This window comes from Lacerta agilis, chromosome 8, assembly GCF_009819535.1.
Source record: "Lacerta agilis isolate rLacAgi1 chromosome 8, rLacAgi1.pri, whole genome shotgun sequence".
Taxonomy (NCBI): domain Eukaryota; kingdom Metazoa; phylum Chordata; class Lepidosauria; order Squamata; family Lacertidae; genus Lacerta; species Lacerta agilis.
In genome coordinates, this window is record NC_046319.1 from 71,512,424 (window position 1) to 71,536,508 (window position 24,085).

Consider the following 24,085-nt stretch of genomic DNA (forward strand, 5'->3'; position numbering starts at 1 on the left):
ATAATTTTCTCTGTACTTAGCTGCCTGCCACTGAATGCAAGAACTGACTCGACTGGAAAGCACTGCATTTGAAATGATTCATGGTGCTAGACCTACGGTGGCCCATTCACACATGCAAGCATCCTCTGGTGGTGTTGTTGTCACTACCAATGAGCAGACATGAATTAACCAACCCCATGCCATCTGAAAATTGAAAGATGAGTGAGCTCTTTGCCATTTACAGAGTTAAGGTTGCTAAAGTGCCTTGTCAGCCACTCTAAACTGAAGTGCCCTGTTCAATTCTCCATCTTCCTGCAGCTGTCGGTTCTTTTAACTACAAGAAGTTCATTCAGCTGGTGGGATTGAAAGCTAAGAGCAAAGAAGATGTGAAGAGTTTTCCACATTCTGAACATGAATCTTTCCTTACTTTAGTTCATCCAACTCAATGTAACCGCTTTGATCTTTGTCGAGAATCGGGCTGCTCCACCCCTTCTGCCAGCGGCAGAGTGGCGGGGAGGGGAGAGCAGCCCGAAATTGGGCTTCTCCGCCCCCTCAACCAGCGGCAGAGTGGCGGGGGAGTGGGGAGCAGCCCAAAATCAGGCTTCTCCACAGAGCCAGTGCTAGGGATTGGCGAGGGGGGGGCGCCAGAAGTTGATCTCGCCTAGGGCGCAAAAAACCCTAGCACCGGCCCTGAAAAAGGTGGATACAAATACTAAATCAAAACTGAAAAAGAGAAGCAATGCACAGCATCGGTCCTACATCAGCCTTGGAAATCCTGTCACCTGCCTACCACTTCCTTTTTTCATATGAATTAGCTGCAGGTGGCTCTTGGGTGGAAGATGGGGAGGGGATGGCAACAGGCTTAGCCCTTTCGTGTGTTCAGAATCCTTCCCTTCCAGTGATCTGCCAAGTTACTTCTCTCAAAAAAAAGTTTAAAGATATGCAGTGGTATTCCACTTTTCCTCAGAGTAAACCCATTGCAGTTGATCATGACTATGTTAGGCCCATTAATTTCAGTGGGTCTACTCTGTGTAAAATATAGGCTTATACCAGAAGAACATTTGGGGTGGGAAAACTGCAGGAAGGGAAGGCTTTAAGAGCACATTTCCGCCCTCGCTGCCTATCCTGTTTAGCCAAAATAGCAGAATTATGTTGCATTAGTGATTTAGGTTTCCGCATGGATTGCATATAGTTTTGTCCTGATATGATGAATTGCAGCAACCCTGGAGCACAGAGCAAAATCCATCCACTGAATTTCTCCCCGCTGCTTCAAGTAACACTGCAATCTGCATCCCCAGTGTGCTGGGCTGGGTGGGCTGAATTGGGTGAAGGTGTTCATCCAGTTTGTGCCTGTGGAGTTGATGCCAGTGTAGTTTCATCCACTGAAAGCCTCCAGACAGGGTGATAGTCTCTCCCCCCCCCCCCATAACAATCCCTTTTGGGAAAGGGCTGTTTGCATTCTGGGGAAATCTCTAGATGCCCCAACAGATGGAGTAACCCGCCTGTCCTCCTTTCCTTTGCAGCCCCTGGGAGCAGCCCCCTCTTCTCCCTCCTGCCTGGCTACAAGGGGCACCCCAGTTTCCATTCTTTGATTGCCAAGCTTCGGAGCCAGATTATGTCTATGTCCCGGCCTCAGCTCTCCCACACCATCCTGACCGAAAAGAACTGGTAAGTGTGTGTGTGTGTGTGTGTGTGAGAGAGAGAGAGAGGGGGGGGTTGGTGGTTGAAGTAGCATAGGAGAATAACTTAAGAGGGGTCTTAACTTGGGGGGGGTGTTGCAAGGCCCATTGAGCATCTGATCAGGCTCTGTTCTCGTCAGGAAAGTCGCTCTCCGCACTAATCATTTTATGTAATTAAATAACGTTCCAGCTTCCCACACCTGGCAAAGTATGCTGCTGCTTTCAAAAGCTCATGTACGCCACAATCATCACAATTATGACAAATAAAGGCTTGACATCTCTCGCTTTGCATGTCATGAGTCTATCTCATATGTTAGTTCCACCTTTTAAGTTGAATTCCTGAAATAAATGAACTTTTCCACGATATTCTAATTTTTTGAGTATCACCTGTATATATCTGTATCTGCCAGTTGAAAGTAGAAATAAATAATGTACGTATGCAGATTAACTTGCCATAACATTATGGGTATTGTGAGGCTGTTGTGGAACAGAGCAGATAGCTCAGTAGGACTGTTTGCCTCTGGGCCGAAGCTGACTGCCATGTTCCTTTCCCTCTCCTGGGCAGGTTCCACTATGCAGCTCGTATCTGGGATGGTGTGAAGAAATCCTCTGCTCTCTCCGAGTACAGCCGCCTGCTAGCCTGAGCGTGACATCCTCGCATTGGTAGCTGCCGAACAGCAGCCAGGCTCCCCCACCCCCCACCCCCCGAGCTGGGTGGGCCAGGGCACCTGAGCCGGCGTCCAGAGGCACAAAGCGACATGTGTCTCCCAGAGAGGGAGCTGTAGGGGGTAGGCACTAGCTCTCCTTCGGTAATGCTACACAAGTTGCAAGGAGCAAAAACGCAGGATTGGTGTGGTGTCCTTACTGGGCCACTGTACTGCCTGCCGCCCGGCATGGGTCTTGCTCTGTTCCCACCTACATGCAAAGATGGGAGAGCTCTGCATGTCTTCTCATGGGCTGCGACTCCCTCCAGAAAGCAGAAGTCAGTGTAGGAGTTATGACAGAATCACCTGTAACCTCCTCCTACCCTTCTGGGCAGGAAAAAAAATTATCTGCAGTTGGAGTGGTGGGTCAGGGCAAAGGTCAGTGGGGAGTGAGAGTTGTTGCTTTGTATATGTTGAGATAGTACTTCCCTGTAGTTGATTGTGTTGCTCATAACCTTCTATTTTGAGGGACGTGGACCCCAACGCATCTCCCCTCCTCAAGTCTCTGCCCATTTCCTCAATCCAAGCCTAGCTTTCTTGTTCCTGCAGCAATGTGAGTTAAGAGTAACTTCCCTTTGGGGACTATTACATTCTTGTTTAATAAACTGTTCATGCTGTTTCATGTTGTGTGTTGCTTTCCCCCCAAAAAGGACTGCCTCCTTTGTTAACAGTATCTCTAGTGTGGGTATGCATAGATGCCTATATGTTGAGCATAGCCTGGCCTTTAATATTATTGAAAGAATAATGTCCATAATTGCATCTCTCTGAAGAAGGGATATAAGAAGACTCAACCTAGAGCGGGGTTTCCCAAACTTGGGTTTCAGCTGTTTTTGGACTACAGTTCCCATCACCACTGAACCTGTTAGCTAGGGATGATGGGAGTTGTAGTCCAAAAACAGCTGGAGACCCAATTTTAGGAAACCCTGACCTAGAGAAAGATAAGAAGGCATGATTCTCGAGTGATGGGCTCATGTGCGAAATGAAAGTTGGCTTGAAATTATATATTTTTATTTCCTCCAATTCACCTTGGAGGTGGCAGAACATCTCTTTAGCACAGGGGTGGAGAATCTCTGGTCCGTGGGCCACTTTTGGGTGTAATCTGACCCACAAAACCACATCCACCTGTCAATCAGCTGATGGGTGGGATGCAGGGGTCAACTGTGCTGGGTGCTGCTTTGCCAGCATATTTCCTCCAGGGAATGTTTTTCAGCAAATGCCTTTTGAAGCGCCAAGTCCGCTGTCAGGAATGACGCTGCTGACACTTCACTGCTTTTCCCTCCATCACTTCCTACCATCATCATGACAGCCTGATTGCCCTCCCTGTTCTGCAGACTGTCACTGACTTTGTTTATAGGTTGGCAGAAGTGAAGTACGTGTACTACAGCCAAAAATCCCTGAGAGCTTTTCATCTGTGACATGATTCCTGTTATGCTTCATGGATGTGGTTGGATATTACTTTTGTTGACATAACCACATCATGCTTTGGCCTCAGGAAACGGTTAGATGGCAGAACAGTGCCCCAGGAAACACGAAACATTCTGCTGTCTGGAAAGCTACATCACAGCAATTGAGATTTAACACCCCTGGAATTCTCGTATGGTTTCTGTATTTAGTTTTCATAAGTCGTCTTATCCCCCCCCCCCAAAAAAAAAACCTTACCATGTTTGATTAGAACAGGATTTATAAGAAACATGAAAATTAAGATTGTGGTTTCTAATAAGTAGCTCCAACATGTCTTGCATGAATTCAGTTTATAAAACCAAAGCCATAATTTACTAGTCTTGCTTGTTAAGCAACACATGTTCTCAGAATCGTGGTCTTAAGGTTTGTATCACTGGGTCATCAGTAGAGAGGATTTGCTTAACAAATTGGTTAAACTTCCTTGGGTTATTAGCCAAACTCAGTATTTTATTTGCCAAATAATGCATTTTTAAAATCTGAACAAAATGTTATTGGGCTCACCTACAGCTCCATGAAGACTTGTGGAAAACGTGTGCCCCATCCCATTAAAATTTCTCCCAGCCTTAATTTTTTTCCTCCTTAGTATGGGCTGTTGCTTAAATACTGAATCTAGAAGTTAACCTGGAGATCCAGTATAGCTAATGAGATTGGAGCTGGCCAGATAAAAGTTTTTCCTAGAGGGCAATGGGACCTGGGTCAGTTACTTATGAATGAGAAGATGCAACTTGTTTTAAATCTTCTGCTTCAAACCAAGGAACTTGAACATTCTAGATGCTTTAGTCAAAACAAAACAAAAATTAAAAAAATCCTTCCAGTAGCACCTTAGAGACCAACTAAGTTTGTTCTTGGTATGAGCTTTCGTGTGCATGCACACTTCTTCAGATACACAGAAACGGAAGAAGTGTGCATGCACATGAAAGCTCATACCAAGAACAAACTTAGTTGGGACCCAGGTGGCGCTGTGGGTTAAACCACAGAGCCTAGGGCTTGCTGATCAGAAGGTCGGCGGTTCGAATCCCTGCCACGGGGTGAGCTCCCGTTGCTCGGTCCCAGCTCCTGCCCACCTAGCAGTTCGAAAGCACATCAAAGTGCAAGTAGATAAATAGGGACCGCTCCAGCGGGAAGGTAAACGGCGTTTCCGTGCGCTGCTCTGGTTCGCCAGAAGCGGCTTTGTCATGCTGGCCACATGACCCGGAAGCTGTCTGCGGACAAACGCCGGCTCCCTTGGCCTATAGAGCGAGATGAGTGCCGCAACCCCAGAGTCGGACACGACTGGACCTGATGGTCAGGGGTCCCTTTACCTTTACCTTAAGGTGCTACTGGAAGGAATTTTTTATTTTATTTTGTTTTGACCATGGCAGACCAACACGGCTACCTACCTGTAACTAGATGCTTTAGGTTAGACACATTTTATTATTCCAAAAGAAAAGAAAGCAAGACAGGTCTAAAGATTCAGGTTGTCACAATCTGTGGCTTGAACCACTAGTAAAAAGGGTAGTGATTTGTATTCCAGTTCTTTGTTAAGTTAAGCCCTGAACGTTGCCCAAGGAGCTTCACCAGGTATAAAACAGCACAATCTTGGCTTTAGTTATAAAGTCATTAGAGTGGTAACATTAAAACAAAATGAAACATTTATCACCCAGTTTTTCACTAAAGGAAGCAAGCCGATCCAAAAAGGCCTCCAGTCAAATGCATATGGCTCACATCTACATGACAAGTTTCAACCAGCTTCATTCTAGTTTAACTACCATAGCTTTCCCCAAAGAACCCTGGGAACTTTAGGACAGAGCTCTGTTCGATTCGGTGCTGTTCCATCCATTTAGAAGCTAAGCACCAATACATGAGATCTGAAGAACTCTTTCAAACATCAGACTCAAAGGCCTTGATGAGGACACGCTGAGCATCACCTGCCACCTCATTTAGGAAGCTGTAAAGCATGTAATAAGTGGTGCCAAAGGATATCCCTCCAGCTGTCAAGGAGCCAAATACAGGGATTGTGCTGGCAAAGTACTCCACCAGCATCAACGCCCCACCACCGGCTTTGGTTAACATCTTCACCACGAGGTCCCTGGAGATTTCTTTGGTCAGTGGTGACTCAATCACCTCTTTAAGCTCCTCCACAGTCTTGCCAACTTTCTCAGCTAATTTGCCAAGGGATTCATCGTCTAGGCCAAAGTTCTGACGGTATTCTGAAAGAGACTTAATCAGGATAGTTATATCGCAAGCTACAGAGAGGCCTGGGATGGGCACAGCTGCTATTCCACATGAGATGGTAGCCAGCTTCCAGATTTGCTTCTGCAAGGCCTCTTTCTTCTTCTGCAAGATGGCCAAAGAGATGTTCGGCAGGGCCATGAGGAAGGCATGTCTCTTGTGGCTCGGCAGCTCCTTCTCCAGTGTCTCCTCAAGCTGTATGAAGTCGTACTTGCTTAGCTCCCAGCTGGAAAGGAGGAAGACCTGGGGAGCAGCCACTCCTTCGGCCTGAAGGCATGCTTTGCAATTCTCTCGAATCTTCCTCAGTATCGCCTCCTCGTCGTAGGCTTTTGGCCGGCGCTTTTTGGTGGCCTCTAGATCTGCGTCTACCTTGGAGCGCACAAAATAGAAGCATTTGCCCATCCGCTGGATTTCCTGCGCCAACTGAGCATGGTTGGACTTGAAGCGCTCTGAGGCAATGAGAATAAAGAAGTCGTAGCAGGAAAAGTTGACCTGCTCCAGGTAAGTGCTGGACTGGAAATCTGGAGTGCCAATTCCAGGTAGATCCCACACAGTCACGTTGGGGTGCTTGGGGTGTGAATAAGGAGTGGGCACCTTCGTGGTCTCCACAACCCCAGTGTCAGCACTTCCTTCGTCTTCATCCCCTAGGCCTCGAATGGCGTTGACAAACGAGGACTTGCCAGCGCCAGACTCTCCCGTTACTGCAATGTCCAGCCGGGCATTCTCCAAAGCCTGCAGGTTTTCCAATATTTTGGATGCTGCTTCTGCCATTCTTCCTCCTTCAAGTGCGTCCCTAATCTCTTCGATGTCTTCTTCAGTGATGATATCATATTCTTCTGAATATGCAGTGGCCTGCTTTTGGGAATCTGGCGGCGGCTGAACTGCCATAGGATCGTGTTGAGGCCTGGCAGGAAAGGGGAGAGAATGCAACACATAAGGAGACATTGAGCAAGCTTCACTTATTGTGGGACAAGGGGTTCCACATCTGAGACATCATCTGAGGAGAAAGCATGAAACGGGACCTATTTTTCATTTAGAGAGCCATGCAGCCAGCTCAGCTCTGGGCTGGATATTTGGAGAAAGATAAAAGGGGCCAGTGTTGTTTTGAATAATGTTTATATTATAAATAGGGCCTTATTCCATAAAAAAAAAATTCATGTGAGAAGTTATCAGGATGGGGGAAATTAGGGCTGCCTGGCTCCGACCTCTGAAGCAAGAACCAATAGCCTGCTTCCCTTTTGTTTAGTCCACAGGTGGGGAAGCAAAGGTCCTTGGGCCAAATGTGGTCCTCCAGGCCTCTCTAGTATGGCCCTCAGAACTCTCCTCAGGCCACACGCCTCAGCTGCCCTACATCTCCATGTTTTTGCTTGGTTTTGCCATTGAACTCTGATAATGCCTCTTGCTTGACTGTAAGGAATGTGGCCTTCACACTGACTTTTGACTCTTGACTTACATTTTTCCCAGTGCGAAAGGGAAGCATCACATAAACTGTTGGTGCGTAGCCAATCTAAACACTATTGCACTAGTGATTAACGCCCTAAAATGACTTAGGCCCCAAATGGCAGCCCCTAAATTATGGAATCCCCTCCCTACAAGTGTGCAGCTAACACCTTCATTGTATCATTCCCGCTCAACAGTGTGTGCATCCCTTAAAAAACCCTCCAGGTGTTTTAAACCGTTTCTAGCATTAGGTTTTAAATTGTTGCAATCCACCCTGGGACTTTATTGCAAAGGGTCAGGTGAGAAATCAAATTAATAATAATAATAATAATAATAATGAAAAATAATGAGCAGAACTTTTAAGTTTCCATACGAAAATGCAATGATTAAAAATGAAAAAGTTTTCCCGGAGAAAGACAGCAAGGTATGAATAACAAAATACTGTGTATACTTAAAGAACGTGGCTAAAACACTTTGTCTGTTCCTTGATCTTGTAACCCCAGTGTGCTTGTTAGCAGTAAAACTTGCATGAAGGGAAACACACCTTTTGGGGCTCCTCTCGCCAACCTCTGCTTCACCTCGTCTCTTGGTAGCCATCTTGGACCAGGGCCCAGGCCAGCAGGAGCTTGCTCAAGATAGCGTCAGTTTGCACCTTTATAGTCTTAGTCAAGGGGAGTCCTCTCTCTCCCTACTTCAGGCCTGACTTTCTCCACCTGAAAGTGCCACAGTATTTGGCTGACAGCGAACCAACAATTCACCCTATCCAATTTGGTTCTAGCTAGCTCCTTTGTCATCAGAAACAGCCATTAACTTCTCTTCAAAGCATCTCGGTTTCCCCTCCTCTCCTCCTTTGCTTTAAATGTGCATCCTCAAATGCAGGCACCCGCTCACAGCCCAGCCTCTCAGCTTTATTCCCACGCAGCTCTATATATGGCCTAACCACTTCCTTTTGCTACCTAGCCATGGATTTCCTCCCCATTCTACGTTGCAACGATACCTCTCTGCTAAATGTTTTCAGAAACAACTTCAGGGGCCTAATTCACACAAGGAGCTCTGGAGACAAGCAAATACTCAAGAGAAATGTGTTTTTTCCCCTCTCTCTCTCGTAACCCTAGAATTTGTGAACTCCAAGGAAGCTGCATGTTGGAAGATTTAGGGGAGAGAAAAGAAAGCACTGATTCAGGCAGTGCAGTTAAAACGATGGGCATCTGGTTGACCACAGTACTGTAAATACAAGATGCTGGACCAGAGGTGAAAAAAGCTCTTTTTGTTGAAATCCCCTTTTTCTGACTTGAGACCATTGGCCTATTTGGATTAATACAGTGATGGCCAAACTCGGCCCTCCAGCTGTTTTGGGACTACAACTCCCATCACCCCTAGCTAACAGGACCAGTGGTCAGGGATGATGGGAATTGTAGTCCCAAAACAGCTGGAGGGCCAAGTTTGGCCATCACTGGATTAATACTAATATTGTCTACAATGAACCGTCAGTGGCTCGCTAAGATTCGCTGCTTGCGATAAGGGAAAAGTGCACCAGAAAGTTATTTGCATAACTCTGCAAACAAATCAGAATGAATGTCACAGACAGTTTGCCTTAACACGCACAGCACGTTGACCTTTAAGACACACACACAGAGACACACAGAGTGAGAGCATTTCACTTTCTGTGCCCTGTGAGATCTGCTAATCTCACGATAGAGGGAAAACCTTTGCATTGCATTTCGGTTTTTGTTTGCTTTTAGAAAGAAAGGAAGAAGAAAAAAACCTTGGAAAAAATTATAGAACACTTACAAAATATACAGCACGGATGCTGAAGCATAGTAACAGAATCTGGGGGGTACTTTGGTAATCTTTCATAATTATGGCATTCTGTGCAAGGCCAAAATTTCTGTTTGCGCAAGGCCAAAATCTGCCCCCCCAATGGAGTTTCTCCATTATGCATCTTCTCTTTTTTGTGTAATAATATCTATTAGTTTTCAATTACAATAACTCAATAAAAACCTCATTGTCCATACCAAAATATAATACCAAATTATAATACAATAATGCCAATTGTTCAGATGGCAAATTATATATTTATAATTTTGTTTCCCCCCCCCCCGCTAGAATTGATGATTTGATTTACTTTAACTCCACTCCAAAAACTTATAAATTCCAATACACACTAGTTAGAATAACAAACCCTTATACTGCAGCTGCAATTTTAATGACTTTCATTCACATTAACACAGCAAATAATTTACAGTCCTATACCAATTATGGATCTTCTCAATTTTGGTCCTCCTTGGCTAGGTGTTCTGAGCTGATAGAATAAGAAGTTGTTGCTGTTGCTATTAACATTATCATTATTATTAAGAGTCCTGCTGCATCAGCCCAAAGTCCAATGCACTCTTGCCATCCTGCATTCCAGTGTGGCTAATCCGGAATTAAGATTGCTGGAAGAAATATTAACAACCTCAGATATGCTGATGACACAACCTTGATGGCAGAAAGTGAGGAGGAATTAAAGAACCTTTTAATGAGGGTGAAAGAGGAGAGCACAAAATATGGTCTGAAGCTCAACATAAAAAACTAAGATCATGGCCACTGGTCCCATCACCTTCTGGCAAATAGAAGGGGAAGAAATGGAGGCAGTGAGAGATTTTACTTTATTGGGATCCATGATCACTGCAGATGGTGACAGCAGTCACAAAATTAAAAGACGCCTGCTTCTTGGGAGAAAAGCAATGACAAACCTAGACAGCATCTTAAAAAGCAGAGGCATCACCTTGCCGACAAAGGTCCGTATAGTTAAAGCTATGGTTTTCCCAGTAGTGATGTATGGAAGTGAGAGCTGGACCATAAAGAAGGCTGATCGCCGATGAATTGATGCTTTTGAATTATGGTGCTGGAGAAGACTCTTGAGAGTCCCATGGGCTGCAAAAAGATCAAACTTATCCATCCTTAAAGAAACCAGCCCTGAGTGCTCACTAGAAGGTCAGGTCCTGAAGTTGAGGCTCCAGTACTTTGGACTCATCATGAGGAGAAGACTCCCTGGAAAAGACCCTGATGTTGGGAAAGATTGAGGACACAAAGAGAAGGGGACGACAGAGGACGAGATGGTTGGACAGTGTTCTCGAAGCTACAAACATGAGTCTGACGAAACTGCAGGAGGCAGTGGAAGACAGAAGTGCCTGGCGTGCTCTAGTCCATGGGGCCACGAAGAGTCGGACACGACTAAATGACTAAACAACAACAAGCAGACGGTTCCCAGAAGCACAACAGGAAGGCGAGAGCTATTTGCTTCCTAGTTAATTCCTGGTGGCATATACTGCACCTTGCGCTGGAGGTTCCCTATGACTAATAGCAACGCGTCTGTTGTACTGCGCTCTTGTTTTTGACTCAAGCGTCGTGAGCCACTTCCTGCTTCTTAAGTACTGTACCTCCAAGGCAGCAACAGTTTCCAAATATTTTAAGCCAAGGGCCACCTACTGAAATCTCCCCCCACCTCCCCGAAAAGGCACAAACACAAAGGCTTTGCAAAGTCCACTAACGTGTCAGAGCCGGATCTTCGCTTTTCCCAGGATCCAGATGGGTGGGAGGCTGGCTTTCCGAGTCAAGTATGCGCGCCGGTCCACATTTTCCTTCCAACCCCTTCCGCTGCATCCCGTCCTTTTGAAAGGCGGGACCCTGGCTGTCCTCCCGCGACCTCATTGGCAGATTCCCAGCGATCCACCGGTCGGGAGGCGGGGTGGGCGAAGGGGATCTATTGATCTTGCAGAGCCAGCTACTTTGGGGAAAACCTCCCTTTCCCTGCAATCTGAATTGCTCGCGATCTGAACTCAGCTCTGGCTAAACTTTGGCCAGCCGCCCCCAGCTCCTCTCCAGCCCCCATCCACCCCGCATACCTTTCCAGACGTTCAACAGAGTGACTTAGGAAAGAATGGGGGGGGGGGCGCTGAGGTGGTTTCCCGAAGGGCGGCCGTTTCGTTTTGCGTGCGCGTCGGCTCCAGAAGCGCCCTAATTTCCCGGTATATCTACGATCGACTTTCGTTTTCCAAACTGCTGGTTGTTCCTTGCTGCCTCCTGGTGGAAGGAATGAGTTCGGACCGCAACAGAATCGCTATTATTATTTTTAAGCGGGGGTGGCGGTGAAATTAAAATTTGCTGTGTGGTGTACATGCAAAAAGGCGTGCGAAGTGTGCTGCGAGGGGGGAATAGATTTGTTTATAAAGGCAGTAATCGAAGCAGGTAAAATGCTTTTAAAAAAAAAATTTTGCATGGGAGAGAAATGGCACGATCGCGTCAATCGGGGAGAACGTTGAAACGCTTTATTTCTTTATTTCCCCTGAACCGAGTAAAGGTTTGCTTGCCGTTACAGGCAGCGCCGTGCGCCAATGTGGAGTCACGTGCATTGCAGGAACAGGAAACTGAAAAGTTAACGAAGTAGGATTGTTCTCATTGAAGGAGAGGACGGAGAAACGGTGTCGTGCGATATGTAAGTACTTCAGTCACTGAAGAGGCAGGTGTAATTTTTAGTAGGAGATTTTTCTTTCTTCCCCAGATGTTATTGTTCTAGGATCGCAGTCCACACAGAAGTGCAGGTGACTCTCTGCCGCTCATCCGGGTTGCAATCGTCTGGTTTGTAACGTTAAGGACGCAGTGGTTCGTTTGGCAAGAACCAGAGGAGGATTTATTGATAGGACATGTGCAAGATAGAAACCGAACGCTGCAACTGCAGCAGTTCTCTTCTGGGAAACAGATTGGCTTATTGTAGTAATAAAACAATTTTTAATTTATTTATACCTCGTTCATCTGGCTGGGTTTCCCCAGTCACATAAAAAATTGCAAAGCATTAGACATAAAAAACTTCCCTAAACAGGGCTGCCTTCAGATGTCTTCTAAAAGTCAGATAGTTGTTTATTTCCTTGACATCTGATGGGAGGGCGTTCCACAGAGCAGGCACCACTACTGAGAAGGCCCTCTGAAGGCCCTTGGAGCTGGACCTCAGTGTCCAGGCTAAGCAATGGGGGTGGAGACACTCCTTCAGGTATACTGGGCTGAGGCTGTTAGGGCTTTAAAGGTTAGCACCAAAACTTTGAATTGTGCTCGGAAACGTACTGGGAGCCAATGTAGGCCTTTTGGGCCCAGTGTTATATGGCCTCGGTGACCACTCCCAGACACCCATCTAGCTGCCGCATTCTGCCGTAGTCTAGCTAGCCTTCTCCTCCATTAATTTGCCTGATCTGCTTTTAAAGCCATCTAAGTTGGTGAGCATCGTTTCCTTCCTGTGGGAGGGAGTTCCATAGCTTAACTAGGTTCTGCATGAAGAAGTGCTTGTTTTATCTGCTCTGAGGGAGGGTTTCCTAATAAGAATTAAGTAGCCATGCCCACTGTTGTGCATGGCAGGATCTAGAATGAATCTGAACTGAAAGCATTTTTGAGATGAACATGAATGAATTGAGAAAAACGAAATTTTTGTGGCACTAACGAGTGAGTGTGTGCACAACCTGAGGCTGCAATCCCACCCTAACTGTCTTGTGTAAGAATTGATCAGGAATGTCTAGAGATGTAAAATTTCAAGGAAATTTTGAAGCTCGGAAAAAAACCCTGTTTTTTTCAGGGGGGGAACGGAAATTTTCGGAAAAATTGAAAAAAATGCTACATTAGCATTTCTTTTTTCTTTTCCAGATTGAAAGTCATTCTGTTACTCTAGAAACGTAAAATATAACTATGAACAATTTTAATGGGCAAAAAATTATCACAACTAGCATATTAAAAATATAGTGTATCCAATCAATTATTACAAACAGAATTTACTTTTAAAATAATATTTATTTGTATTTGTAACAAATGGAGCAACAATCTCCTTTTGTTCCATTAGTTTATGTGGAACAAAAAAAACTCCACAAAACAATTTTTAAAAATCCAGAAGTAACAATTAGTCATATTTCCTCTCCACAATATTTTTTTAAAAAGATTCTCATAAAAAGAACTGAAGAAGGAAGTGGGACTAAGTTTCAGTGAATGGGCATGAAATTTAATCAGAATCATTTTCTGAGCTGTAATTAAGTATATACTTTCAGGCCCTTTTTGTTGCTCTATATTTTCTTCCAGTGCTTTAAGGCCCAGTGAAGAGGAACAGAACCAATGCATACCACACATATGCAAAAACAAAACTGAAACCTTTTTCTTTTCTGGTGACAACAGGACCTCCTAAAGGAAGAAATATATCTTGTTCTTGCATTGGAGAGTTCAGTTTGTAACCTAGGACTTGCTTGAACTCACAGAAATTAGAACAATCTGATACCATACATATTTTTTAGAAATGATTTATAAAATATTTGAACCCCTTATCTTAAAATATTTTATTCATCATGTTAAAATAAAACATTCCATAATCCATTTCTTATTTTTTCAATTTTTCGGAAAAAAACAAAAAAGGCTTCTGGGGGGAAACAGAAAAAAACTGTTCCCCCCCCCATTTTTTCCGGTTTTTTTCTGGGCCTTCACATCTCTAGGAATGTCACACCTAATACAATGTACATACAGTGCCTGCATGCCTCCTTTTTTTTAGGACCATTGCAAAATCTGTTGAGTTTTGCACAGGAAGATAAAAGGCGGACCACACAGCAAAGTTTTCAATTACATTATGCAAGCAAACATGAGTTTGGCCAAACTAAGAGAGGCAGTGAAGGATAGGTGTGCCTGGCGTGCTCTGGTCCATGGGGTCATGAAGAGCCGGACACGACTGAACGACTGAACAACAAAATGCAAGCATGCATACGTTCCATCAATATGCTCTTTATTTTTTCTCACACACAGGTGGGAATGCCTCTTTTAAGATGATGGGTGGCACCAGCTGTATTTTTAAATTTAAAAACTATAGATTTGGATTTGCTGACCAATTAATTGTGAAGGCACCTTTCTAGCACAGTGGAACCTTGGTTGTCAAACTTAATCCGTTCTGGAAGTCCATTCAACTCTCGAAACCGTTCAAAAACCAAGGTGAGGCTTCCGATTGGCTGCAGGAGCTTCCTGCACTCAAGAGGAAGCTGCGTAAGATGTTTGGTGTTCGAAAACCAGAACACTTACTTCTGAATTTTTGGTGTTCGGGAGCAGATTTGTTCGTCAACTAAGTCGTTTGAGAACCAAGGCTCCACTGTATATCGATGGATTGCTTAATGGATTCACCCAGGTGATCAGTTGACAAAGGCTGCAGTCCTAGACACCAGAGGTGGGGAACCTATGGTTCTCCAGATACTGAACCTTTAACCTAATTGTGGAAGGGACGCAGGTGGCACTGTGGGTTAAACCACAGAGCCTAGGGCTTGTCGATCAGAAGGTCAGTGGTTCGAATCCCCCGACGGGGTGAGCTCCTGCTCCCGCCAACCTAGCAGATCAAAAGCATATCAAAGTGCAAGTAGATAAATAGGTACCGCTGCGGCAGGAAGGTAAACAGCGTTTCCATGTGCTGCTCTGGTTCGCCAGAAGCGGCTTAGTCATGCTGGCCACATGACCCAGAAGCTGTACGCCGGCTCCCTCGGCCAATAAAGCGAGATGAGCGCCGCAACCCCAGAGTGGTCTGCGACTGGACCTAATTGTCAGGGGTCCCTTTACCTTTACCTTAAATGAATTCCACTTCCCAGTACTGATTATATTTCCTTCTTTTTTAAGGAAACATGGCTTCTGTCCTCAGCACTGTCTTGCAATGGGCTCTCAGCAGCGTCATCCCATGGTTTACAGCCCAGCTCTGGAAATCCATGAACAAACTGCTGACCGTCGCAGTCATGGTGGCACTGGCTGTTCTCTTCTCCATGATGTGGCTAGCCATAGACAAAGCAGATTATTCCCCCATGGGCACGGACCACGAGGTTGCCTTGACAGCCAAGCAATTGTGGAAGCCCACCAGTGTCCTCAATATCATGAAGGATGCCCTGTTGTATGTGGCTAACCTGCTGCCCTCTTATGAACCACTGACAGTTGAGAATCTCCTAAGGCACCGCGATCGGCTGGATGGTGTCAACTACATACTTCAAGCCTGTTTCAGCAAGGCCATTGATACCTTTCTCCAGGAGCCCTGGTCTGTGCAGCAAAATGCCCAGCTGGTTATACAGTGCGACGGACCCCCCCATAGAGTTTCGGTCCGGCAAGGGGGACTGCCAGATTTCTGTATATTTCATATACAAGCGGATCCAGTGTGATATCAAAGAGCGGACGGCCGAAATGTACCTTGCGAGGCTGGCCATTCGCAAGGAGCCGCTGAGCATCGGAGACCTGCTGAGAGTAAGGCAGAGCTTGCGCTCCTGGGGGGTTCTTCCCGAGGAACTTGGGCACTGCTTGGAGTTTGCAGTGGAAGAGTTTGCCAAGGAGCCGTACTGCGTCCAGGACAATGCCCACATGGTTGTAGACTGCAGCGGGCAGGTGCTGAACTTCGTTTCTGGCAAAGGGGAGAATAAGATCAATATCTACGATGTACGGGAAGGCCTCATTCACTACCGGATCAGGATCTCGGGTTCTTGGACGAGCATCGTGCAGTTCTTTCATGGGAACAAATACCACACGCAAACACATGCGAGGAAGCCTCTGCAACTAGAGTGAGATCAGAGCTAAGAAAGGAGCTCACCTCTTCTTGTCTCTAAAAAGACTGGTTCACAGTTTCCCTCGGTTGTACCCAAATATGAGAGTAGCAGAACATGTGCGGATTTTTGCAAGCAGTTTCCCCTCCCCACAATTACTGGTAAATGTGTTTTGTATTGTCAGGGAACTGCCTTCGGCAGGGCGGGAAGTTTTGTCAATGTACCGAGAGCCCGGACACCTCCTCAGTAGTGAAACCTCTTGCAGCGGGAAAAGCGGCACCTCCTTCAGTGGGGAGGGGCAGGCTGGGAACAGCCAGGCGAGGCCAGAGCTTGGAGATACTGCTGAGAGCCCCAGCACGCCTCATGAGTTTCGCTCTGAGGGGAGCAAGCCACTTGCGTCGCCCCAGTTGCGCAGAGGGTCAAAAGGAGACCAGGGAGGCGACGCTTTGGGGTGCCTAAATTCTTATGTTGGGGTCACAGCCGGAAACAGGCACTCCTGGATTCTGCAAGTGACTAGGATGGTCAGGGGCGTCGTAGGGTGGGGGCGGGCCGCCCTCGTGCCGCCCCTAGGCGGGTGTGTGCGGTGCTGCTGCTCCCGGGGTGACGGAGGGAGCGGCGGCGCGTGGGGTGACAAGCGGTGGCCCCTCCCACCACTCCCACGCGCCGCCGCTCCCTCCGTCACCCCGGGAGCAGCAGCGCTGCACGGACGAGGCTTCCAAAGTGGCGGCCCGGCATCCCTGGGGGCGGGGTGTCGCCGCGTGTGCATGCGTAATGACGCACACGCAGCGATGCCCCGCCCCCGGGGATGCCAGGCCGCCGCTTCCGGAGCCTCGGTGGGCTGCAAAGAGCCCCGAAGCCGCAGCCTGGCACCCCTTTGCGCTACGGCAGCGGTTTCGGGGCTCTTTGCAGCCCGCCGAGGCCCCCAAACCCCCGCCCGGCATACCCCGGGGGCGGGGTGTCGCCGCGCGTGCGTGCGTCATGACGCACACGCAGCGATGCCCCGCCCCCAGGGATGCCAGGCCGCCGCTTCCGGAGCCTCGGTGGGCTGCAAAGAGCCCCGAAGCCGCAGCCTGGCACCCCTTTGCGCTACGGCAGCGGCTTCGGGGCTCTTTGCAGCCCGCCGAGGCCCCCAAACCCCTGCCCGGCATACCCCAGGGGCGGGGCGTCGCCGTGCGTGCGTCATGACGTCATGACACACGCACGCGCCGCGATGCCCCGCCCCCCAGGGGTGCCTCTTGGCTTCCCGCCCCGGGCAGCCAAGGGGCTAGGACGCCCCTGAGGATGGTCATGTTTTCACGTTCTCTGCACTGTAAATAGTCTGCACCAATAAATTGTTAAAAGACAGTTGAGACTCATGCCTGGTTACTCGTGAGCACCCGCAACGCAGATCTGACATGTATGTTTTCACAAACTCATGGATTTTTATGCATGCATATCTTATGCATTTTTTATCACAATTTTTGAGTTGGGGAAACTGCTTTGATAAAATTCTGATACGCACTGATTTTGAAGAATTGCTTCCTTTCTATCCATGTGCTGATAGGAAACTTTTCCAATCCAAGAGCCGCATTTTCTCACAGGGAACCTTTGTGGTTGGGGACACACCCCTCTGGAGATTGGTGATGCAAACAGATTAGGATTGATCCCCAATTGCTTTTGTTCATTTGTTTATTATTTACAACATGTACACAATACTGTAGCCAAAAAGGCTCCCAGAGCAACTGATATGATCAAGCTTTCAATCCAAAATACACAACACACAAGGAAAAGGGGTAGGGATGGAGGAGGAAGCATGCCAGGACACTAGTTCTTAAAGTCCTTTTAGGGACCTGTTGGGAAGGAACTGGAAACTGTTCGGTAGGCCTGATGCGACTGGCAACTGCTCCTGATGGTGGACCAATTACAGCTGGTCTTTGAGCAGAGGCAGTGAAACAGCCCTCCTGTGCTTCTTCCCCTCTGCTCCACAGCCAGATGGAATTGTAAAGCAGCCTTGACCCTCATCCATTCGTTGCTAAAGCAGCACTTCATAATATGGCATGGAACAGCCCTGAAAAGTCTGGGAGAAGGGCCATAGCTCAAAGGGCAGAGCACCTGCTTTGTATCCAGAAGGTCCCAGGTTCAATCACCACAGGTAGACTGGGAGAGGCCCCTTCCTTAAACCCTGAAGAGCAGGTGCCAGTCAGTGTAAACAATACTGAGCTTGGTGTACCAACAATCTGATTCAGTATATAGGAGTTTTTACCAACAGTGTGTGGCTGGTCTCTTAGGGTGATAGCGGCACGTCCTCACCAGCTGCAGCCAACCCATGCTTGCCTGTCTTCTTACACCTGGTCCAGGGGGTGACATTCCTTCTCATCTTATTATTCCTGGAAGTATTGCCCTTGTAGAACTCAGCAGGAAGGAGGATGGGAAAAAAACCTGTCATTGGCTCTGGTGCCACCTACTGTTTGTCTCCCTGTCCTCTGCCCCACCAGACCCCACTGCTTGCCCCTCTGCTTCCCATCCACCCTACTGCCACCAAATCTCTCCCTGCCCAATTTACACATCATGACTCCTGCTTCGTGCCCCGACCCAGCACAGGATACAGAGTGGAAGAGGGAGGAAGAGAAAGAACAGCAAAAGCAACACTGGATAGTGCACAGGAGAGCGGTGGTCTGTTGTGCCTCCTCCATTAGTCCTGGTATTGGACTCTGTCACCAACCACGATGCATCCATTGGTGGAGAAGTAAACATAGAAGTTGACCTTAGCGGCTAGTACAGGTGTGGACCGGAGGAAGGGCTTGGCTTGAAGTTGTCAGACTGTGATGGGACACGGCGCCCCAGGTCTTGGCTGTTTTGAATTAAAGCTTTCCTCATTTTATTTCCATCTGCTTCATCTTGTTCTCTCGTCCCATGCATTGTGCTTCCCTCTAGGATGCTGTAGCTTGCTGAGCTGGTAGCAGGAGTGCAGCAGATTGTAGAAGTTCCTCCCAACCTCCTTATCCAAAAAGGAGCCTCTTCTGCATTCTGCCCAATTCTGACCAGAAGACTCACTTGGGGTCCTTCTGGGTTTCTGTCTTGGGAGTCTTTCTATAGCGCCATCTGCTTAATTCCAGACTGGGTGATTTAGCTGTAGTTGCAGCCTGGTCTGTGGCCGTGCTGATGCTGTGCTGGGCAGCCGTTGATGCTGTGTTTTCTGCAGGAACATTCAGGAGCTTGGGTTTCCCCCAAAAGATGTAATGGCTGCCTTTCGAGTATTGCAGCTGGGCTGTTGTGTGTGACCATCCACAGGAGTCATGGAAGAGGATGTAGCTGCAAGGAGAAATCAGGCTTTGGTCAGCATCTCAGTGTCTTGTGCTTTTGAACTATATACCCATTGTATGGAAATGGGCAACAGGACAGCGAAAATGGGATCCTATGCGCCTGAATGGTGGCCGAGAGACTGATATGGATGAATTGGAAGAATGGAGATACGATTCCCCTTAATCAACATGGCAACATTAGCAAAGCAGGAACGCTACTAAATTTGTAGTAATTTGTGAAAACTGGGTTGTAATTTGGAAAATCAATAAAAATAATTAGCAAAAAATGGAATGAGTTTACACAGAATATATTAGGTTATCGACAATTATGTGTGCATTAGGATAATAAGAATATACACACCTGTATATTAATGTATGAGAATGCAACAGTATTTTTCATTTTCACTCAGGCAGACTGTCCGGGAATCAGTGTGTTTTTACATGAGTAGAATGTGTCCTTTTATTTAAAATGCATCTCTGGGTTATTTGTGGGGCCTGCCTCTTGTTTTAAAATGAGTAGAATGTGTGCTTTTATATAAAATGCATCTCTGGGTTATTTGTGGGGCATAGGAATTCGTTCATATTTTTTTTCAAAATATAGTCTGGCACACCACATGGTCTGAGGGATGGTCGACCGGCCCACAGCTGAGAAAGGTTGCTGACCCCTGCTTTCAGCCATTACACCTCCACTCGCTGGAAATCCTGGGGATTGCACCTGTGACATTCTGCATACCACTGAGCTACAACAGTCCTTCCGTAGGAAGAGAGATTGGTGGTTAAACGACTCTCTTTTTGTTGTTGTTAAAGATCAAAATCAATAGGAGCTTTTATTCCACCTTGAATAGTTGGAGTGGGGAGAATTTCAACTGGGGTCACAGCAGGAGCCAAAGGGTTAAGGCCATCTTTCCTGCCAGGCCACAGTCTCGGTCTGACTCTGGGGTCCATTGCACTGGCTGCTTAATGAAAAATCAGCCACAGAACCCCAAACCACATGTGTTTAGTTGGGCCTTAGGGGAAGCTTGCCTTCCCCACCAGGTGCCACTCCTCCCAGGTGTATCCGTGATGGAATAATTTTGTGCAAGTCGTGACCTCGATTGGGCAAACTGGGTCTCGTTGGCAGAGCTGTCATGGCTGAATAGGGAAGGGTACAATCTATGCTTGGAATGTCATCGTAGGGGTGGATGCGTCTGCTGAGGCACACAGGTGGTGGTGTCCCCAGGGCATATCCAGGCCTTGTGAAACAAATCACATTCCAGAGGGAGCGGGCAGGACCTAGAACAAGGAAGAAGGCACAATAATATGGTGGACTTCGGTTATTGCTGAGGGACAAGTTACAGAGTTCCCTCATTCTCAACCTGTAGGTAAGTTATCAACTTTTTTGCTAAAACAAAATCGAAAATTCTTTCTAGTAGCACCTTAGAGACCAACTGAGTTTGTTCCTGGTATGAGCTTTCGTGTGCATGCACACTTCTTCAGATACTTTTTTGCTATTCCTGAAACGGAAACTGATGGATCAGCGCTCTTCCTGGTCTGGTTTGAATTCTTGTGCATGTTCCCTATAGACAAAATATAGTCACCCTTCAATTTTTAAAAAAAGCACAACTCAAGACAAAAGTGTTATCCGTAGCTCAGTGCTGGAGCGCATGCATTCAGTGCCGAAGGTTCAACTGAAGGCAGCCCTGTTTAGGGAAGTTTTTAATGTTTGATCACTTTTTTAAAATTATTATTAATATTCTGTTGGGAGCTGCCCAGAGTGGCTGGGGAAACCCAGCCATATGGGCGGGATATGAATAATTTAATATTATCATTAATTATCAATCCCCAGCATCTCCAGGCAGAGCTGTGAGAGACCCATACAGTGGTACCTCGGAAGTCAAACGGAATCCGTTCCAAAAGTCCATTCGACTTCCTAAACGTTAAGAAACCAAAGCACAGCTTTTGATTGGCTGAAGGAAGCTCCTGCAGCCAATCGGAAGCCACACCAGACGTTCGGGTTCCAAAGAACGTTCGCAAACTGGAACACTCACTTCTGGGTTTGCGGCATTCGGGAGCGAAAACGTTCGAGTCGCAGGGTGTTTGGGATCCAAGGTATGACTGTATTTGAAATCCTGGAGAGCTACAGCCAGTCATTATAGACAGTGCTGAGCTAGATGGACCAATGGTCTGATTTGGTATGCATATTCCTATGGGCTGGGAACATTCTTCTTTTTCACTGAGGAGACACTTGTGCAAGGACACACATTTCATATTTCATCTCGCAGGTGCAGCCATTGCAAAGAAGCTACAGAACAGCCTCGGCTCAAACCAAGCCATGAGTTGTAAACCTTGTGGGAAGGAAATGTGCAGCAATCCATTGAATGTGAACATGTTTATAAGTGCCATAGACTTACGTCTTCCATTCTGAGCACCAGCTGCACCCAGGAAAACCAAAGGATGGGTGGAGACAGCATTGCAGTTTTTTGAAATCTCAGTGTACAAAACACCACTCAAAGCTTGTCGCCTCAGATTATGGGAGCGAGACCACTTGAGGATGGAAGCAGAGCTGCATTGTGATGATTGAGAAGGGAACAAGAGTAACCTGAGGAATTGATGACATTAAGCTGCCTCAGCCTTCTGCCTACTAGTGCAAGATCCCTTGCATTAGCAGATAGCAGCCTTTCAAGCTTGTGCAATAAAGCAGTCCAATGGAACAGTTGCAACAGCCGATTCTTGCTGTGCAATCAGTTGTGCAGCAAGTTTTGGTAATGCACTTATACTTAGCAAGCTGCCTTACACTGAGTCAGGCCACTGGTCTCTCTAGCTTAGCAATGCCTCCAGGGAGGGCTCATTCACACTTACTACCCTTTGCCCCATGCTATCTAGGCACATGTCAGCTTTCCTGGTCTGTGTCCAAGGGGTGCCCCCCACCGCTTTCTGCAGGAAAACCTGATCTTCACTGATGAATCAGAGCAGACAACAAGGATTTAAGGCAGGGGTATCTTTCAGCCCTATGTGCAGATGCCAGGGATTGGACCCATGCCCTTCTGCATGAAGGGCAGATGTCCTACCCCTGAGCCTGGGCCCTTGAGTTTTCTCATCTGCAGCAATGCCCCACCTGCACAATAAATGTACTACTAAGTGACTTGTAACTTAGTGTTGTGTTGGATGCAGCCCATTAACATTTTCATGGATGAATCACTTCCTTTGAAGCAATATCACAATACAAAAAGAATGTATATAATTGCCTGCCTGCACGCATACAGATATATTTAACAATATTGTGTATATCAAAGCAATTTCAAATCCAGTACAGATGCTGACAGGGGCAAAAATATCTCCACTTAGAAGGCTTGTTGAAAGAGGAATTGGATTTCCTCCCTCCCAAGTGAATTCGTGGAGGACAAGGCTGTCCATGGACTCTAGCCACAATAACTATGTAAAGTTGCCTCTGTTGGAGACAGTACGCCTCTGAATGTCAGCTGCTGTGGGTCGCAAGTGGGGAGAAGCTTGTGGGCTGCATGAGGGACTGCATGCTGAAATTCCTGCATTGCAGGGGGTTGGACTAGATGACCCCTGGTGTCAACTGGTTCTCATGAGCATCTTGTTGGCGACTTTGAGAGCAGGATGCTGGACTAGGTGGGCCTTTTGCAGGTGACTAACAACAATAAGCCCCCCCCACACACAATCATAATAAAACCACAATTAAAGGCAATAGCTAAAAATCTTTGTCAACATTGGGGACAGATGAAGCTGTCTCTTGGTTTCTCTCAGTTTCTCGTTTCTCTGATCTTCAATTCAGTTCTCCACATTCCCAAAGCAATTTGCATTTTTCTTTAAACCCTCAGGAAAGTTCACATACAAACAAAATTCCTGCCAACAAGAACCACATTTTTGTTTGCACATTCTAACATGTACTTTTTTTGCAAGCAATTCCCCACCCCCTTTTGCATATTCTTTGTAGGTAAAACTTTTGTTACCATCTTCCTCCTTTGCTTTGCTACTGTGTCCCCCTGAAGTGAGAGGAGAGACACTGGACCATCCCTGGAGGACATCGGACCCACCCGCCACTATTTTGCAACAGCTGGTTTCAACACCAGACTTCTGGGTGGAGTGGGGAGGTTAAAAAGGGAAGATTGGTGGGTTGATGTGAATGATTTTTGGATTAGAGGAAAGTTGAGGTTTTGTTTATCTGTTATTTAATGGGTCTGGTTATTGCTTTTTTTAAAAAAATAATGGATGCCATGTTTATATGAAATATTAATGTATTAATGTCTTACGTGATTCCCCCCTCAAGGTATTATGTACTGTATTATCTTTTTTGCTGTAAGTCACTTGGAGACCTTTGGGTGACAAGCAACTGAGAAGTCTAATAAATGAAACAAATGAATTTCTGCATGCATTGTTTGGTTGGAGAACTGCACACTGCAACATTCTGAGATATCCAGATTTCGAAGGATAGCTGTGCTTTGGTTCACATATTGGTTTGAGAAGTACAAATCAGGTAGTTTCTTATTAAAATGCAAAGAAAATCATACCCCTGCTATTGCTAGCTAAAATAAAACACTGTAAAAGAACAATGCAACAGATACATTGAAAGAACAATCATTTTTGAGCCTACATTGTTGAGTCTTGTAAAGGGTCTTAAAATATTTAATCCAGATTGAGATTGATTGGAATGAGAGTGGATTTCATTCGGTGAAAGAGAGGGTGGGGCGGAGGGGAGCCCACAGTTTGCTTATTTAAAGTTTCTCTTTACATTTATGATACAGCAACCTTCCCTGGAATGCAAGTTT

General features: G+C 46.5%; 3 protein-coding genes across 6 annotated transcripts in view; 2 read left to right on the forward strand and 1 right to left on the reverse strand.

Moving 5' to 3' along the window:
• SMG9 (SMG9 nonsense mediated mRNA decay factor) overlaps positions 1-2,981 on the forward strand; it is a 19,961-nt gene extending 16,980 nt beyond the window's left edge. For 3 of the 4 annotated variants that reach the window (XM_033158215.1, XM_033158217.1, XM_033158218.1), the window contains 2 exons: positions 1,503-1,647; positions 2,224-2,361. In XM_033158215.1, coding sequence (XP_033014106.1) covers positions 1,503-1,647; positions 2,224-2,302 — 224 coding nt within the window. In that variant the 3' untranslated portion in view covers positions 2,303-2,361. Of the gene's footprint in view, positions 1-1,502; positions 1,648-2,223 lie in introns of all 4 variants that reach the window. The other variant, XM_033158216.1, reaches the window with a different exon arrangement.
• Positions 2,982-5,230: 2,249 nt separating this feature from the next.
• IRGC (immunity related GTPase cinema) lies at positions 5,231-8,549 on the reverse strand. The gene is made up of 2 exons (XM_033158219.1): positions 8,019-8,549; positions 5,231-6,938 (listed from the first exon to the last, which is right to left on the reverse strand). The coding sequence occupies exons 1-2, from the start codon at positions 8,069-8,071 to the stop codon at positions 5,684-5,686; spliced, it is 1,308 nt and encodes a 435-aa protein (XP_033014110.1). The 5' UTR covers positions 8,072-8,549; the 3' UTR covers positions 5,231-5,683.
• Positions 8,550-11,385: 2,836 nt separating this feature from the next.
• On the forward strand, positions 11,386-16,163 carry LOC117051650. Its single transcript, XM_033158225.1, is given in 4 exon segments — positions 11,386-11,484; positions 11,835-11,951; positions 15,131-15,579; positions 15,581-16,163. Coding segments are annotated over 2 exon segments (918 nt in total). The 5' UTR covers positions 11,386-11,484; positions 11,835-11,951; positions 15,131-15,135; the 3' UTR covers positions 16,055-16,163.
• The last annotated feature ends 7,922 nt before the right edge of the window (positions 16,164-24,085 follow it).